Source organism: Parambassis ranga, chromosome 2 (genome assembly GCF_900634625.1).
Source record: "Parambassis ranga chromosome 2, fParRan2.1, whole genome shotgun sequence".
Classification (NCBI taxonomy): Eukaryota; Metazoa; Chordata; class Actinopteri; family Ambassidae; genus Parambassis; species Parambassis ranga.
This window is the reverse complement of record NC_041023.1, coordinates 23,654,468-23,671,340: the sequence shown is the minus strand read 5'-3', so window position 1 is coordinate 23,671,340 and position 16,873 is coordinate 23,654,468. Positions and strand designations below refer to the sequence as shown.

Genomic DNA, 16,873 nt, shown 5'->3' with positions numbered 1-16,873 from the left:
TTTTTAACCAGCTGGGTGTGCAGGCAGGGCTTTTCACCGTTTTCAGCCCCGGCGTGCTGATGCTCAGTCCCGCCGCTCCGACCACACCAATGAACATTGCTCCAGCAGCGGCGTGCCACGACAGACCGCTGCTTCCCCAAATCCATACCCACACATCCACAAACAAAACACGCTCTGTTTTTAAACGAAAAACAAATGAAAAGCTCCCTACCGTAGACATGGATTTGTGCTGGCGGATCCTTCCTCCCGCGGTTGTCAAAGAGGCTGTGCGGTGCAGCAGCTGCGGTGTCTTTGCCTCCTCCCACCGGCCGCCTCTGGGCTCTGGCTGCTCAGACACTTCCACCGTCTAAAAAAAAAACGCCCGGTCCGGCCGTGCCGACTGCCTGCCTGTCTGTCTGCAGCCTACAGCAGCCACACACACTCTGCTTCAAGTATGTGAGTCAAAGTGGGCAGGGCGTGTCAGCCCGCCCGTGGGCCCTCCCCTTAGCCCCGCCGCTACACGCCGCTCTGCCGCGTGTCGACCCAGCGCCACGCCAGATTTCATTCAAAAATCTGTGAAGTGAACACGGCTTGTAGAAACTGGTGACCTTTGAAGTTGAAAAGTGTAAAGTATGACATTTTTCTGGATCTTCAGATTATTAAATTGCATATGCAGACTAATGATCAAATATACCAGCTGACCTGACTGCATGCCTCCCTGATGCCAACACCTCAGCAGATGATGACTTATTATGTCTGCACTTATAGCTGAAGGCCATAGATTCCTGCTTGCTGTGCAATGACTGTCACACACTGCAGAAATCAAGCTGTCAACGTGCAGGACTGACAAAATGTGCATGAACATCATGGCATTCTTGGGGGATGTGTGGTATGTCTGTGCATGCATGCATGAGCGTCTTTGGTCCCACAAAGTGAAGGCAAATCAACTTAAATTCACTGTGTTGTGATGCATAAAGAGGCAGGCAGGCAGCAAACTGGGCTTTGACCCACAAACCTCACAGTGGCCCCCACACACTGACAGGATGTTGCTGAGTGTGTGTTTTTTTAACTAAATAAACCATGCAAGCGCAGGACAACCCTCGTCTGAGTTGATTATTTTTTGCTGCATCTCTGTCAGTCAATAAAACAGTCCTGCACATCTTCCCACAGGAAGGTGCTTGAGATAAGTAGCTCACATAAAGGCATCAGTTAAATTGCCTCAAGCTAAAGTGGAAACTATCCAGATATTGTAACCTTTGGAGATGTTTTCTCTCTGCGCTGCAGTTAAATGTTGATAAAATGCTTCAGAATGTGGAGGCTGAAGAGGTCAAACAATCCATCACCCTGCTGCTAAAATCTGCCTGCAGCCAGTTGAATGTGGAGATGCTCTGCGTGAAGATCCAGCTGAAATGTTTCAACTGTGCACCTGCTGAACATTATTAATGATTTGATGTCATGCCCACCCCTCCTTTCAGATGCTGGATGTTGAGGCCTGTGTTAAGCTCGTTGTTGTTGTTGTTGTTCTCCTGGCGGAGACACAAACCTGCACAGCTTTGGATTGATTTGCTCCTGTGGTGAATACAGGCACCAGCTGGCAGCAGGGAGCCCCGATCAGCGCTGCCTCTGCAGGGGGAGCTCGCCATCACGCTCGCTCTGTCTCTTAGCTGTCTGTGGATCTGCAGTGTGGATGCCTGATTATAAGACTTATAGGGCAACTCGAACTCGAACCAGATGCATCATGCTCACCATGTGATGTGATGTTCGTCAATTTATGAAATTATAACACCTCACAAAATCCCTGTATTATTTTATAACAGGCCTAATAACTTTATGTAAGTTCAACATTATGAAACCATGCAGCATTAAAATACAGGCCTGGTCTGTACTGACCTCTGGTGGAGACATGGATAATGTACAACCACAGACACACACAAACACACACACAAACAGAAGTCAAAGAATTTTTTTTTTTAAACACCTGCTCACACCAGAAAATGAACTTTTAAAAATCAGATTTTCACCTATATATTTGCATAAAACATTTAAACAAGAGTGGTTTCTAGGTTGGCTCACATGAGACGCCTCCATGTGGCCAAACTGAGGGACTGCAGTTGTATGAACATTTCATTGGGGGAAACTCATGAAGAGCTTGAGCATGCCTTTTGTGAAACCTGTGGTGTGCCATATGCACACACACACACATCCTGTACTAGACAATATATAATGTTGATTATATCTCTCTCAGTGTATTAATGCCAAACACTTTAAACACTGCTTTAAAAACATGATGAAAGGTGCTTAAACTATTATTGTAACATAAACTTTACATATTTGGGCTCCATAGGATGCCATTGTGAACTTCCTCATATGATTCCTTTTGTTAATAAATACATTTTATTTAATATTTACCTGCTTGTACTATCCTAAAAAATGCTGGTTAGGACATTTTTGATCACTAGTTGTCAGGTTTTTATTTGTCTAAAAACAATTTTATTTTGAAATCTCACCACTGGTGTCTAAAAAGGGGCGTGGCAGAAGTTGAATCGACCCAGATACAGGAAATAACTTAAAGTTGGGAGTCTGTCCTCACTCCACTGACGGATGCTGCATGGTGGGTAGACACTGTTTAATAATGTTAATTAGAAGGCTATTTAACAGACATCTATAATAACACCACAGCTGCAGGTGCTGAATGAGTCGTTCGTGTTGTGTCAAGGTTTTCTTTTATTTTGACAGCGTTTCAGAGTATCATACAGGTAAACAAGATTTTTTTTTGCAAAAGTTAATATATCCATAATGTTGCATTTCATAAAAATAGTTGCTCCACGTACAGTCTTTGTGGCCATCAATAGTACACCGAGTCATATTTATAGAGATATTTGTTCTACACACTGCTATAACACTACACAGTGATAACTGAGCCGCTCGTGTATCTGTTGTGTGTGTGCTGTTATTTCCACACACACACACACACACACACACACACGTTGCAAAGTCTTTTTTGATTTCCTTAGAAAAACTACTTACAGTTTGGATCGATGGAGTCAGCTCAGACGTGTAAAAGCAGTGATTTGTGCAAAGGCTGAGCGCAAACACACATTTTTTTTAGTTTTGTTTTTGTCACAAAATTAAGGAGCTGTCCAGCCAAACAGGCATGATGATGATACCGAATGTGAATTTTGTTTTCCTTCACCTTCTGTGAGGCTGAGCAGTCTGTGCCCGGCTGATTCATTCACAAAACCTCTGTGTTTGTGTTTTTAATGTCAGCCTGCTCGGTCGCTGTGTAATTACGGAATACAGCGGCAAAAATAATAACTTGTCTTTGTGTTTCCTCAGCATGGGAAGGAAACATTTTCTTTTAACACTGGCTTATTCAGTAGAAAAAAAATACCTCTGAGAAATTATACATCTGCAGAGAAAGTGATTCATAATTATGTGGCCTAAAGCAGAAGCTAGCAGATGTCCAAATAACCCTCCCCTACATTTACACACAGTCCAGTGGTTGTGGCGCACATGGACGCACTTTTTGTAGGTGTCGTCATCACAGTCAAAACCGCTGAGCTGCGTCTTCATCTTGAGGAGGAGGTAGTCGTCTGGTGGTGAACAGTACTGGTCTTGTGCTGGTCTTCAGAGGCCATCACCCTGATGCAGACCTCACAGACTTGGAGAGTTTCCACCGTTTGGATTGTTCTTTGGTTGGAAGTGGTGGTTACAAACTGATGGAAAACTCTCCGTCCCTTCACCTCAGACTGTCTCTGTACATGTTGCATCAGCTTCTCATCGCCCAGGATAATTTGGAGTTGGCGTTGTTTGAAGAGACACCCGAGTACTGCTGTGTTATTAGGTCTTGTAGTGGACTTGTTAATGTTGCGATGCTCCTCCATGTCGCTTTGTCATTTCATGGAGGAGCAGTGGAACATCAAGAAACTCTGACAAGTCCAGGTGATCTTGTGAGTGGTCTTTTGTGGGCTAAAGGCGACCAACCTTCCAGGATGGGGGTCTTCTTCCAGGTTCCCTGCAGTCTTTATCGTGTAAAAAGACACACCTTCCACTAACACCTTCAGATTTCACTGATGAATTCCCAAACATCACACTAGAGAACATTACTGAACAGATAAGTTGACGATGACTAAGACTCACTGAGTCCTTATTGGGTGCATCGAGAACACTGACATTGCATTGATGAGTGTGTAAAATCGGCAAGTATGTCCACAGTGCGAAGATTTTTTTGCAGTGTAAGAAACTACTAGCACAGCTGTTTGTAATATCTCAGCACTTGCATTCAACTACCTGATTAAATAAGTCAATTTCACAAGGGAAAGGCTGCACATCTAAAATCAGGTCAAAAATAGTGAACACACCAGTATTAGCAGCTGAATGAGTTGAATTAGAAAAAAATAGCTCCTCCACTTTAGGCCACAAACGTATCAATCACTTCAAAGATGCTAAATCTGAACCTGAGCAGTCACTGCCTGCAGGTTAGTGGTGAGTTTTATTAAGATTGGAGAGGAACGAAGGATGACAACTGTCAGATGATGGCGGGGTCATGGATATGCACACAGTGTGGACAGAATCGGCTGGCTGTGGTGCATTGAGCAATCAGCTTCCCTCACTTCACCTCTTTTGATTTTATTCAGGCTGCACGTTGTTCGACCAGCCAGCCTGCGACAGGTCAGATTGATTCTCTGACAACCAGAATCTGCTAATTTGGTTTGGTTTGGGCTGCACAGCCCCACCACGCGCTGACATTTGATTCCACCTTCTCATATGAGGTAATCACTGGTGTCAGACCTCATTAAGGAATCTGTAACGAGAGGAATCGTGACCACAAATAAGGACTTGTCAATACCTCTACCACTAATGGGCTAATTTTCATACATAAGCTCGTGGTGTTGTACAGTATAGCAGCCTGTTTTTCAACCCTTCCTTTGTCAGTCTAAGGCACTCTGCCCCTCGGTCTCTCACTTTCAGCGCCCGGCTGTGGACACCGCCGTCGCAGATTGCTTTGTTCGTGAAGCACAACAACAACAAAAAGTAAAAATGGATGGACGAGACGCCCCTGCTGCTGCTGCACTCCACATGATTCACAACAGAATCTGTTCACTTAAAAGATGATCTTATTTACAAAAATGTCCCCCACATATTCATATCTCTTTATAATATATCTATAATCATCTGATAGATTATTCAAGACAGATTCAGGCCCATACAGTCTCTGTTAAGGCAAAGTTCTGCTGATGAGTGGACTTCATCCTCGCTGTCGCTCTGTCATCCATTCACGCTCATCAAAAACAGGCAAACCATCTGTTTTAACATTCCATTTCATAAAATAGACTCCACTGTGTAGGTATATATATAAGTATAAAAAAATCAACAGTTTCTTCGTGTCCAGGTGTTTGTGTTTGCATGTTTGCTCGGGGAGAACTCCAAACAGAGGTCCTAGAAATTCCCAAATGACCCCCCCCCACGCTACACAAAGATTCTTCTTCTTTTTGTTTTTTAAGTGGATGTTTTTTTCCAGTTCTTTTAAGGTGGTGGGTGTAAAATATTTCTCAAAATAATTTAAAAGATCATAAATAAAAGTTTAAAACACGTGGTCCAGGTCACTCGATGGGAGAACAGGGTGGATGGAGGAGCAACAGGAAGGTGTGAGGATGGTGGTGTTGTCCGGATGTGGGTGGCTTCAGATGTTCTCTGCTGGAGCTGTGCTGTTATCTGCTAAGCGTGGACGTGCCTGTACGCAGTGCACTGGGCAGCTTGTCTGATCCGGGGATCTTCCAAGGCCCAGGAGAGACCGTGGCCTTTCTCCCTGCTGCAGTGCTGCTACCACCACCGCCGCCACTGCCACCGCCGCCGCTGCCACCACCGCCGCCGCCGCCGCCGCCACCGCCACCACCGCCGCCGCTCTTGGTGGGCAGGCAAGGCCGGCTCTCTCCCAGGCTCCTGTCCAGTTCCCTGGCCCTGGACTTGCTCTGCTCCGCCTCCACCTGCTTCCCTCCACTCCAGCGCTCCACGTCCTCCCTGCTGTTTCCGTTTGTGTGCAGGAGCTTGGAGCTGCTGGGAGAATGAGCAGATTCTCTGATGTCCCCTGTGCTTCTCTCCTTGGACCTTCCCCTGGAGCTCCTGGGAGGTTTTTGCTCTCCGCTCTTCCCCTCCTCCCCGTCAGTAGCAGGTTGCATCCTGTGCCCCTTGTGGGTGGACCTGCCACCCTCCTTCTTGGCTCTGCCGCTCCCTCCGGCTGCAGCCCCTCTCCTCCCCTGATGGCTGATGGGATCCATGCTCAGCGGCTCACCTTTGCGGGGGCTTTTGGGATGCTCAGTCCTGCTGTCTCGTGCCACCTGGTCGCGAGGGACGTCCTGAGGTGGCGGATGAGGAGGGTCGGGGGCCGGGACCAGGTGAGATGAAGGCGATGACATGGAAAGGCTGTCAATGGGAGGGGCTACTTCCGACAGGCTTGGGGAGGCTGAAGGGCGAGCATCCCATGGGGCAGCATTGTCTGGAACAAACAACACAGTCAGTAACCACACGTAGACACACACATGTTCAAAAGCTAGCACAGCACTGCACAACCACATTCAAAACACAGCAATCACTGCTACTCTACAAGCTGGAAGCATTCAAGTAAATATCAGAGCGGCACTATAACCCACTTCCGAACATGTCACAGGGCAACACTACTTTTAGCCAACATCAATCTGCCTCCCATAGCTCTCTTTAAAGCCTCGGCCAATCTCAAAGCTTGGCGGAAAATCGAAAACAGGTTTAATGAAATGGATGATGTGCCCAATAGGGTGGTGCTTTAGCGAGAATGAAAACCTAAGGGGCCGAGTGCCCCCCCTCTCACTCTCTCTCTTAAGCCTAAAGAAGTGTGTACCCAGTGTAGCAGCTGCAGTGAATCTGCAGCTCTCCAGTCTCACGGACTGTTAGCTTCTGTTTCTGCACCAATAAGCCCCTGGTCCCTTGGCCATCAGTCATTTTCAGTGGTCCAGGCAGGGGGGCAGAGGCTAGCTTAGCTACACTAGCTCCATGAGGCCCAATTATAAGAAGACTCTCGCACACTAGATACAGAGAGAGAAAGAGAGTGAGTAACTTTCCAAGTACAGTGGGACCAGTATAGGTGAGCTGGATTGGAGAAAACTATGATTATCACATGCTGGGCTAATGCTCACTGTCAGCTCAGTTGAAGCTCTGCTGCTCTGGATGAGAGCAGCATGAGTGTGTGGGCATGTATTCAGTAAATGATTTAGACTGATTTGCACGAGCAAACTGCAAAAAGAACAGCTGCTATAGCTAACTAGTTAGCATGCAGGAAGTTATTTACACTGTTAATGCTGCTCGATGCACACTAGCTCACATATGGGGAATATTTTATACATTTCTATTATGTTTGTTTTAGTTTACATTCATTTCACTTAAAATCAATAACCTCCCTTCCTCTGTCTATGCTTAAGTGTAACTCTGAGACATTCAATAACTCCACATATAAACAAGCCCACAGACGTATTCATGCACATGTCCTGCTGCTTCATTTTAATCCTAAAGGGCACCACAAAGTAAAAATAACTTCAGTATGCTAATATTTTCAATTAATCACTGGACATTATTTGCATAACCTTCCTGATCTGACCAAGGCTGTCGCCACAGCTTAAGGCGACTGTTACAAAAGCCTCCACAAAGAGATTAAATCTCCGGCTGGAAGGAGGCGGGCAGGCGAGGGCCGACACTTCCTTCTATTTCCCTTGTTTAAGTGGGGCTGCAGGGGCCACCACTAAGGCCAAACGCTGGTGAATATGTGCCACTTGACAGTTTTAAAGACAGAAACGTCTGTCTCTAAAGGAGAAGGATGCAGGAGCTGCAGGACCCCGGGTCGTATGTTGTTGTGATGGTTGTGGTTTTTGTATCACTGTGTTTGCTTATGGCCAGCTCTCCCTCCCCTTCTGGTGTGTGTGTGTGTGAGAGAGAGAGAGACAGAGAGAGAGGAAGAAAAAACAGGTGGTGCATTCTCTGATTTTGGTGCTACCAGATTGGATCCTGGGAGAAAGGAGCAGCTGAAGCAGCACTCCCTCTCTCTCATGACACCTCTCTCCACCTTGCCTCCACCTCTGTCTGAATCCATGGCTGTGTTCAAATTACTCACTCACTCCCTACTTGTGGAGGTCAGTGTAGGGCAGCATATAGTGAACTTATTGTGAAAGCATTTTTGGACATTTCACACTCTACCCCCATCATTACTGTCACCGTTATTGATGTCATTGCTGTTGCAAATTAAACGAGCCGATCTCTGCCGGCGAAACAATCTCTGTTGTTAGCAGTTATAATTTGTGATGTTATAGCAAAATAAATGTTTTATGGCAAAACATTAATAAAGCAAACACAACCGGTCATGCTACATTCTTTAAACCATTATTATATTAATTGGACAGGTGACGTCACTTCTGTTCCCGTTCTTTTAGCCGGTCTGTGCAATGCTTGATGGGACATATCGCTAAAATTAGTGATCTTTGGATGGACACTACCTTTCAAGATGCATTGTGGGATACATTTAGGGCCCTATATGGCAGGGGTCCCCCACTTGACATCAAAGTTTAGTGTTAGTGCGGCCTGCACATTTTTCTCACACACACTTATTTGCTGAGGCTCGCCCTGTGCATTTTATTTTTATTATTAATTGCCCCGTCAGTATTTCTCTGATATTTAATTTGAATTTTTTTTTGAGGAGTGGCAGCCTCCGTTCTGCTCGGCGTGTCGTTTCTGTCTCTGCATGCTCATGCAGTTCCCCTTTTTTGGAATATTTTAAACCCTTTTTTTAATGCGGCCTTAATGCGGCCCAGCCTCACCCAGACTCTACCCCCAGCGGCCCCCTGGGTAAGTTGAGTTTGAGACCCCTGCTATATGGGGTACAAAATGGCGGAGGCTCCATATACAGCCATATGTAGTGATCAGGGAGTGATTTCGAACACAGCCCATGTATTAGACTTCTCTAAGTAGCTTGTGGCCTGCACTAAACTTTATCTGCCTTAAAAGCAATGCAGCAGCCACGGGTTGTGATTTTTTCCTTTCTTTTAAATAGCATTGTTTTTTCAGGTTGTAAATAAATATTCTGGTTAAGAACTTTCCTTAACAACTGAGAGACACACTAGAGTTTTAGTACCCACGGTGTCACACAAATAAATGTCACTTCCCAGCCGGAATTGGTGCTGTGCTGAGATGTTACCGGGTAAATAATCCACTGCAATATTTCACGTGCCTCCAGGGTGAAGCTATATTGTTGGGGCTGTAGGCAGCTGTTGGTGGTTGATTTATCTTTCAGTCATCAAGAGAGCTACATTCACTAATTTTACAACCTCCTGCAGCTCAGACTGATTTTTGTTGATTATTCCCCAAACAAAAAACACAAAAAATGGTTTTCTTCAAAGTTATTTTGATCTTGAATAAGTGGTTACAAAAAAGAGAAACAACAACAACACAGCAAACCACAGCACAGAAGGTTAAGTGAAGAGAAAAACATTCGTATGATCACAAACCGTGTCTTTAGAGTGGCCCATTAGGAAGAAATAGGGGGAGCCATGCTTGTCACTTTTCATGCACATGGAGAGACTGGAAGATACCATTCCTATAGAAGGGGAAGTAACAACCTAGACCAATCAATTAGTGATAGATCACTGAAATGGACAGAAGATAAACTAGTGTTAGTCAAGATAGAAGAGACAAACAATTAGTGTTTTTACAGCATCGTTAAATACAGAGTTTATGAAGAGATAAAGACAGAAGATTTAACGTGAATATAAATGCATGCCAGATTAATGTTATAGAAAAAAATACAGTCTGAGACAGGAAATGATCCTGAAGAACACAGTGGAGGAGTCGATACTCACCGTACTCTGGGACCTGCCCTGTACCCCTCTTTAGCAGGAGGCGGACACGCCTGCCTCCGGACTTGATCAGCTCGATAGCTCTGGCGTGGGTCATGTCCCGAGTGCTCTCTCCATTGATTTCAATGATTTGGTCCCCGACCTGGACAGACAAAGAAAGAAGCTGTAAACATGTATCAGAGGGACAATGGATCATAAGGTCAGGAAGATATTTCAGGGAATATTATAATATCTGATTTGCCAAATCTCAGGCTTAGCTCTAAATTAGCTGCATAGCAGGGATGCATGTTTGTTGCTATATAAAGTTAGCAGTAGGTAAATATCAAGCTTTTTATCAGCCATATATCTGCTGTAGTGATGATTTCCCTGCCAGCAAGCTAACAGTAGCTACAGTTGCACATCACGTGTTGGAAATCGTAGATAAAGTACCAAGGTACCAAGCCTTCCCTTGTACTAACACACAGACAAAAAGGAACCATAGCATGAGGAAATCCAAGGTACACAAACTCCTAAAAGCTTGCTGTATGTGGACACATTTTTAAGACATAACTGTCCTAAAGGACTCTGATATTTGTGTCTGGTAGTTGCTTTTTTCAGCTACAAACTTGAGGCAGCTTTCTTTCTGTGACAGATGAATACTGTGAGACTCTGAGTAGCCAGGGACAGCGAGCTGTGGATCAGGACTGGAGCTGTGGATCCGGACTGGAGCTGTGTTTATACACTTTGGTGTATTCGATAAAGCTCTTTGACCAGTAAGTGTGAAGTGTGGGACAAAACACAACAAATGTGTCCTCAACCAAAGGAACAACACAACAGAAACAATATGGCTCCGTGATAAGGTGCCAGGTATGATCATTATGTCTGAAATGATGGCTGACTTGTGTTTATATCACCCTCTCCTCTTTATGTGAACACTTCCTGATGCACATGAGGACCAGTCAAATATGAAACAGCTCTGTGGTTGACTAATGGGGAGGATTCATGGGCAACAAGACAAAACGTGACGGCCAATTATGCTAACAAATGGAGAAGTCCTCCAGTAATGGCCGGGGTAATTTGAAAGTCAGGAGCTGACTGGAGTCAGGAGAGGGGGGAGTCATTAGGTGTCATTACAGTGGTCTAAGGAGAGGTGGAAGGCAAGACGGTTTGCTCATTAATCCTCATGGGGGGGGGGGGGGGGGGGGGGGGGTACCATTTCCAACTTTAATAAGGAATGAACTGAACGGACCACACGTGAAGGCAGAGAGGGGCTCGAAGCGCGAATTTCTGTTGCACCTGATGCAAAGGCTCAGACTTTAAATCTTACAATTAAATTTAAAGAGCTGTAATAAGCAATCACTTCATACCATTTTCTTAAAAGCCTCTGCTCCGGCACTTCAAACCTCAAAAACACTTGTTAGAATTTGTTCAAGCACCACGCTGCTGATTAGTTTGTGGAAATCTTCCCTTTTAAAAGGCTGCCAGTCGACTTGGCTCAAACTTAAAATGTCAGACCGGCTGCAGGGAGGCACAGAGCAGGTGGGCTTTCTGGGTTTCTGCACCTTTAGTGTGTGTTAAAGTATCGCTAAAATCCAAAGTGACAGCTGTGTCACAAACACTTTTTTACCGAGCCGCTCACATTTCTGGAGTTAAATGCAGATTGATTCTTCTCTTAAAAGGAGCAGTAGAGAGTTTGTGTGGGTTCTTCTGTGGAACAGCTGGCATTGTTGATGATGCTTCACTTTCTAGTTTAGACAGGAACGCTCAAAACTGTGTTTATCTCATCACATTTGGATGAATTTAAAACTTAAAACATGGGATAAAACAATGAAATACTTCTCGGAAACTATATGAACTATATGCATATTTCAGGGGATCTAAGGACACGTTTAAGAATCAAAAACTGAAATACACGAGGTGCATGTGGAAGACAATCATATGGAAATATTAAATGTGTTTTAGAATGACATCATCCCCTTCCATATAGCATGCTAGCTACTAGATCACAGATGTCTAAAGACAGCTAGTGGTCATTCATGGTACTGCACAAAAACAAAGTCTGTCACTGTCTTGGCACTGCCTTACTTCACCCAAAGATTATGCAGTATTAAAGCTGCAGAAATGAACTGCGCCCTCTGGTGGCCATTTGAGGGACTGCAGTGTATGGCAGCTTCCATTTCCAGCCCTGATTCTGCTGCCAGCTTGCAGCTCTTTTTATCCAGGATCTTTACTCATGTTGAAGGATTTATATTGTTTCCTTTGAGCTTAGGAAGGATTCTCCTCCTCCTCCTCCTCCTCCTCCTCCTCCACCTCTCCCACCTACACACAGGCCCACTGGACTGCATCAACTACACCACTGAGGAAAGTAATACCTCCCCCAGGGGCATTTTTGCAAACATTATCTTTGACAGGTTCATTACAGATAAGCAAAGTAGAGCATACGCTGTGGCTATCAGAGCCAGATGTAAGGAGAGAGGAGGAAACTGGATGTGGTGATTTATTTATCTATCACAGTAAAAGCCTTAGGAACACTTTATTTTCATTTCCATGGTATTTTTTTTATTATTAAATCCTTCAGAAAATAAGAGTGCTTCATTGCTTTTCTTAAGCAACCATAACTAAAGGGGGAGCTAAGCAGCTGTGCAAATACTTAAATACAATTTAAGCTGTCCCACTTATGTGTTATATCTGTCTTTATCTGGCTGAATATTATCAGGAGCTTAGATGAACCATCTCCTCAGTTATTCTGACAGACTGGAAAAATTGCAGCATCATATCTGCATAGCATCATGAGCATCCACCATGTAATCCAGGAGGATTAACCTCAGATTAACCTTTACAGAGGTCGCAGGAGGAGGGGATCTGACATCACCAAACTTACCCTCATCCTCCCGTTGCGGATGGCCGGCCCGTCCTCCGCCAGCCGCAGGACGAACAGGTCCATTTTATACTCCCGACCTCCGCGGATGCTAAAACCGAAGCCTTTCACGCTTTTCTCCAGCTCCACTGTGAAGAAGTCGAAGTCCTGTGAAAGCTGAGACAAGCAGAGATCAGACGTGATTAGCTTCAGGGATAAAACAGGCTTTTACAGCAGAAAACAGGACAGGAAAGACCATGAATGAGAGGAGAGCCGAGGCCAGATAAACACACGGCACAGGGAAGAACTGTTTGGAAGATCTCAGAGCTGAAGATGGGAGAACTACACATGAGCTCAGCACACGTCAACATTATGAAAACCCTACATTGTGTGGATTAATGAGAATTTTCTGAACGTCTGTCACTTAAAGGATCAGCAGTCTTACTTGTACTGGTGGCATTCTGTAGTCCGGGATGCTGAACTGCCTGGCATCAGAGGCCAGCTGCCTGTAGTCGAGCAGCGGCGGGTGTCTGTAGTCCAGCGTGGGCGGCTGTCGGTAGTCGGCTACGGGAGGGTGCCTGTAGTCCACAGGGGGCTGTCGGTAGTCTGTGAACGGCGGCTGTCGGATGTCCGGCTTGACATCTTGCCTCGCCTTCACCTCGGACCTGTAACTAACCGACCAATCAGAATGAAGGAAGAACAGCTTGGGAACATTCCTGCCTGTTATTTTGACAGCAACGGCTTGTTTTTTGTTTTTTGTTTTTTGTTTTTTTTTTTTTTTTTTGGGGGGGGGGGGGGGGGGGGGGTGCACTGACAACCATTAAACACGACTTAAGTGAGGAAATTAAACAGATTTTCCTCACGCAGCGCATAAAATGTTTATAACGACAACACGCGCTAAGTACACAGAGACGTGGATGCCGTGAAAGGCAGAGGAGAAGGAAATGACACTGTGGATCTCGGACCCCGAGTTCTCGGTTAAATATTCAACAGATCTCTATGAAGAAGCAATGTATGTAAATAATTTAACAGTCCGTAAGACTTGAGTGATGTTATACAACAAACTAAGGAGGGAAAGAAAGATCAAGACAGAGAGAGGAGGAGGAAACAGGAAGCGAGGAAGAAGAGACAGACAATAACAAAGAAAAACTCCAACAAGGAGAGAGAAAGGGGGACGGGGGGAGGTGGTTCACATAGGAGCAGTGTTTTGCCCCAGAGACAGATTGAGGGTTAGTCTATAAAAATGCTCCACTGCCTCAGAACATCGACATGAGACGGGTTTTATTATCTTTTATTTGTCTGCACTGCGGGTCTTACCTGCCCTCGTGAGCGTAGGTCTGAGGAGGCGGGGCGGGAAGCTGGGTGACAGGGCTCTGATGGGGAGCAAGGTTGGGCTGGCCAGCAGAAGAGTTTTGATCTGTCGCCGCTGGCTGGTTGGACTGAGAGCCTGCAGTGCTGGGCTGGGTTTTAGGGCTGTGCTGATGAGCCATGGGGCTCTGCTTCTCTGAGCTGGGGGCTGATGGAGGGTTGCTGATCTCTGGGACAGAAAAAAAGGAAAAATCATAGAAAGAACTTTAAGCTTTCAGATGCTTGAACATTTATTGATTGTTTCTGGGCCACTTGGCTGCAGCATAGCAGCAAGACTTGATCACTTAGAGGTCCAATACAAACATTTCACTATCAATTTACTTTACAGCGACTTTGAGGACTGGTGGTAGTAGAAAGAGGGTTGATTAAACCAAAACAATGAGCCAAAACAGCTCTTATCATCTCAGCTGAGCTGCATATCAATGCAATATCTCAGCCTACAAGCCATGCTTGAAACATACAAGTAGTCAGCTGTTAGTCATCTAAAAATAATTCTTGAATTTTGCTTTAAAAAAGTCTATTTAAAAAAAAAAAACTTTAATTTCTAAAAAAAATTCTCAGAAGAATCAGATTTACCAAACATTTTGAATTTAAATTTTGAAAAAAGAAAAATTAAAATTTGAAAAAAAAAATCTAAAATTTGTACTTTCCCAGAATGTTCAAATAAAAAAAATGATTAAAAAGATTTGGAATTCTGAAATAAAAAAAGTGTTCCAGTGCCAGTGTTCAAAAAAACAAAAAACAAAACAAAAAAACAAACAAAAAACAAAACAAAACAACAATCATGCAACACTCATCATGCAGCACCAGGAAACTGAAGTCAAGCACAGTTTTATAACAGCATGTTCTCTTCTCACTTAGATTCAGAAATGTTACAGAGTGAGGTCTGAAGAGGAGCCTCTGCAGAAAGATTATTTTCTTACAAAAAAAAAAGAACTATTACAACTTCCATTCACCAGAATCCAGCCATACAGCACACCGCCACTCAGTAGTGCAGTGTCCTGTGCAGGTGTGTGTGTCCACGTGCTCACCTTCCTGTGGTATGATCCTCAAGGTGACGCTCAGGCCTGCGTCTTTGATCAGCTTGACGATGTCGGCGTGCGGCATGTTGATGATGGACTGGCTGTTAACGGCCAGTATCCTGTCTCCCACCTTCAGCTTCCCGCAGCGGTCGGCCGGGCTCCCCTCGATGATGCGGCCGATTTTATGTGGCACAGCTGTTGGAGGAATCGACACGCTGCAGGTGAAGAGGCGTTCAGCAGCAGATTGAAAGATTACGCCTTTCTGTGCTCACACACCGCTCACTGACTGACTGAATATGTCTCTGTCTCTCTCATTTTGCTATTCACCCCAGGCTTACGTAAGGCATCCAGGTTTTTTTTCATTTGTGTGGGCGATGCACTGATGCTCACAGCAGCACACCAGAGATGTGTGTGACTGACGTACTGTGGGAGGGCATGTATAATTGAGGAGCTAGAATGAGAGGCGCTTCACTTTTTATTAAGCCGTGACCTTAACTACTTAAGTTTAACACTTATCTGACACTATATGGAGACGACATGGTGCTTTACGTGAGTTTAACTTCAGACTGGAGGATGACTTATGGTGCATAAGCAGCTACTTGACTCCATAAACACCACTAAAACAATCAGTGGACTCACTGTTAGTTGTGGCCGCCTCGGGTCGGTTCAACGAGCTGATGATGACGAAGCCGAAGCCTTCGCTCTCCTTTCGGTTGATGATGACATCGCTGGGTTGTGTGTTGGGGGTCAGCATCCCATCTGAAGCGGCGGCAGCGTTAGCAGTGGCGGTGTTGTTGCCCATGCCGGTGCCAGGTACTTGGTTTGCGCTGGTGCTGTTACCATATGTGAAGTCACTGCGTGGGGAGCTGTGCTGCGTGGAGACGGAGCCCGGACTGCGGCCGTTCTCAGGACAGGATTCACCTACAGGGGGAGATAGAGAGCTCAGCTGTCACTGGAAGTTGTGGAGAGAGAAGTTATCATGCTGTAGCAGGTGAAAATGAAGCTAGCAGGGGAAGCAGGCTCCTACTGGGATCTCAAGGTCCCTCCAGAACCACCAATTCTAAACCTTCTTCTGTTCTATACAAAGACTCAGCCTGGTCTCTGGTACCAAGTGTAAAATAATTCCATGAGACCACACCTCGTCCATGTGCTAACCACCGCTACAACTAACAGGCAGAGCTACTTTACAGAGTGATGTATTTATAACCTGCCAGATAATAAGCGGTTCCTTCAAATAATGGCCTCCCTGCTGCATCAACCACCATATTAAATGACAGCTATGTGTTTTATACATGACAAAGAATACAATATTTAGCTCTGAGATGTAGTGACGGAGGATAATCAAGTAAACTACAAGCACCTCCTTAAATTCCGCTCTTCATTTATTAATTATTCACTGAAAAAATAGCACAGTTACTTTGGTAGGATCCAAACATCATTAATTCATCTTAAAGGCAAAAAAAAAAAAATCTGACAAGCAGGAACTCTGCCTCCTCCCTGTGAGGAATCAAGAAAAGAGCACAGACAGAAAAAAGCGACACAGCAGTCACAGTGTGGTGGAAACACATCATTAAAATGCATGTCAATACAAGCAGAGTGAAAGCAGCTCCTCGCACCTCCAGCTCCAACTTCGCTTTACTAATGTGAAGCTGCAGCCAGATGTGTCACCAACAAGTGCACATATTGTTAGCAGGAGGAGGGAAATATCTTTAAAAAAGGGAGAGAAGAGAGTGAATTATGTGTAAAATATGGGGCAGTGGGTGCAGGCAGAAGTATGAGCTCAGAGCAGACAGCGG

The 16,873-nt window shown here is 45.0% G+C and overlaps 2 protein-coding genes across 14 annotated transcripts in view; both read right to left on the bottom strand.

Moving 5' to 3' along the window:
* The window catches only part of LOC114429656 (fatty acyl-CoA reductase 1), a 34,891-nt gene extending 34,484 nt beyond the window's left edge, over positions 1–407 (bottom strand). Inside the window, exon 1 of the mRNA XM_028398351.1 lies at positions 212–407. Within this exon, the coding sequence (XP_028254152.1) occupies positions 212–220 (9 nt within the window). The 5' untranslated portion in view covers positions 221–407. The remainder of the gene's footprint in view (positions 1–211) is intronic.
* Positions 408–2,944: 2,537 nt separating this feature from the next.
* The window catches only part of magi2a (membrane associated guanylate kinase, WW and PDZ domain containing 2a), a 201,057-nt gene continuing 187,128 nt past the window's right edge, over positions 2,945–16,873 (bottom strand). For 8 of the 13 annotated variants that reach the window (XM_028430646.1, XM_028430583.1, XM_028430592.1 and 5 more), the window contains 7 exons: positions 15,717–15,998; positions 15,087–15,272; positions 14,005–14,224; positions 13,133–13,358; positions 12,712–12,864; positions 9,855–9,993; positions 2,945–6,475 (listed from right to left, as the gene is read on the bottom strand). In XM_028430646.1, the coding sequence (XP_028286447.1) occupies positions 5,691–6,475; positions 9,855–9,993; positions 12,712–12,864; positions 13,133–13,358; positions 14,005–14,224; positions 15,087–15,272; positions 15,717–15,998 (1,991 nt within the window). In that variant the 3' untranslated portion in view covers positions 2,945–5,690. Of the gene's footprint in view, positions 6,476–9,503; positions 9,615–9,854; positions 9,994–12,711; positions 12,865–13,132; positions 13,359–14,004; positions 14,225–15,086; positions 15,273–15,716; positions 15,999–16,873 lie in introns of those variants that run through there. The other 5 variants (XM_028430655.1, XM_028430682.1, XM_028430602.1 and 2 more) reach the window with 3 other exon arrangements.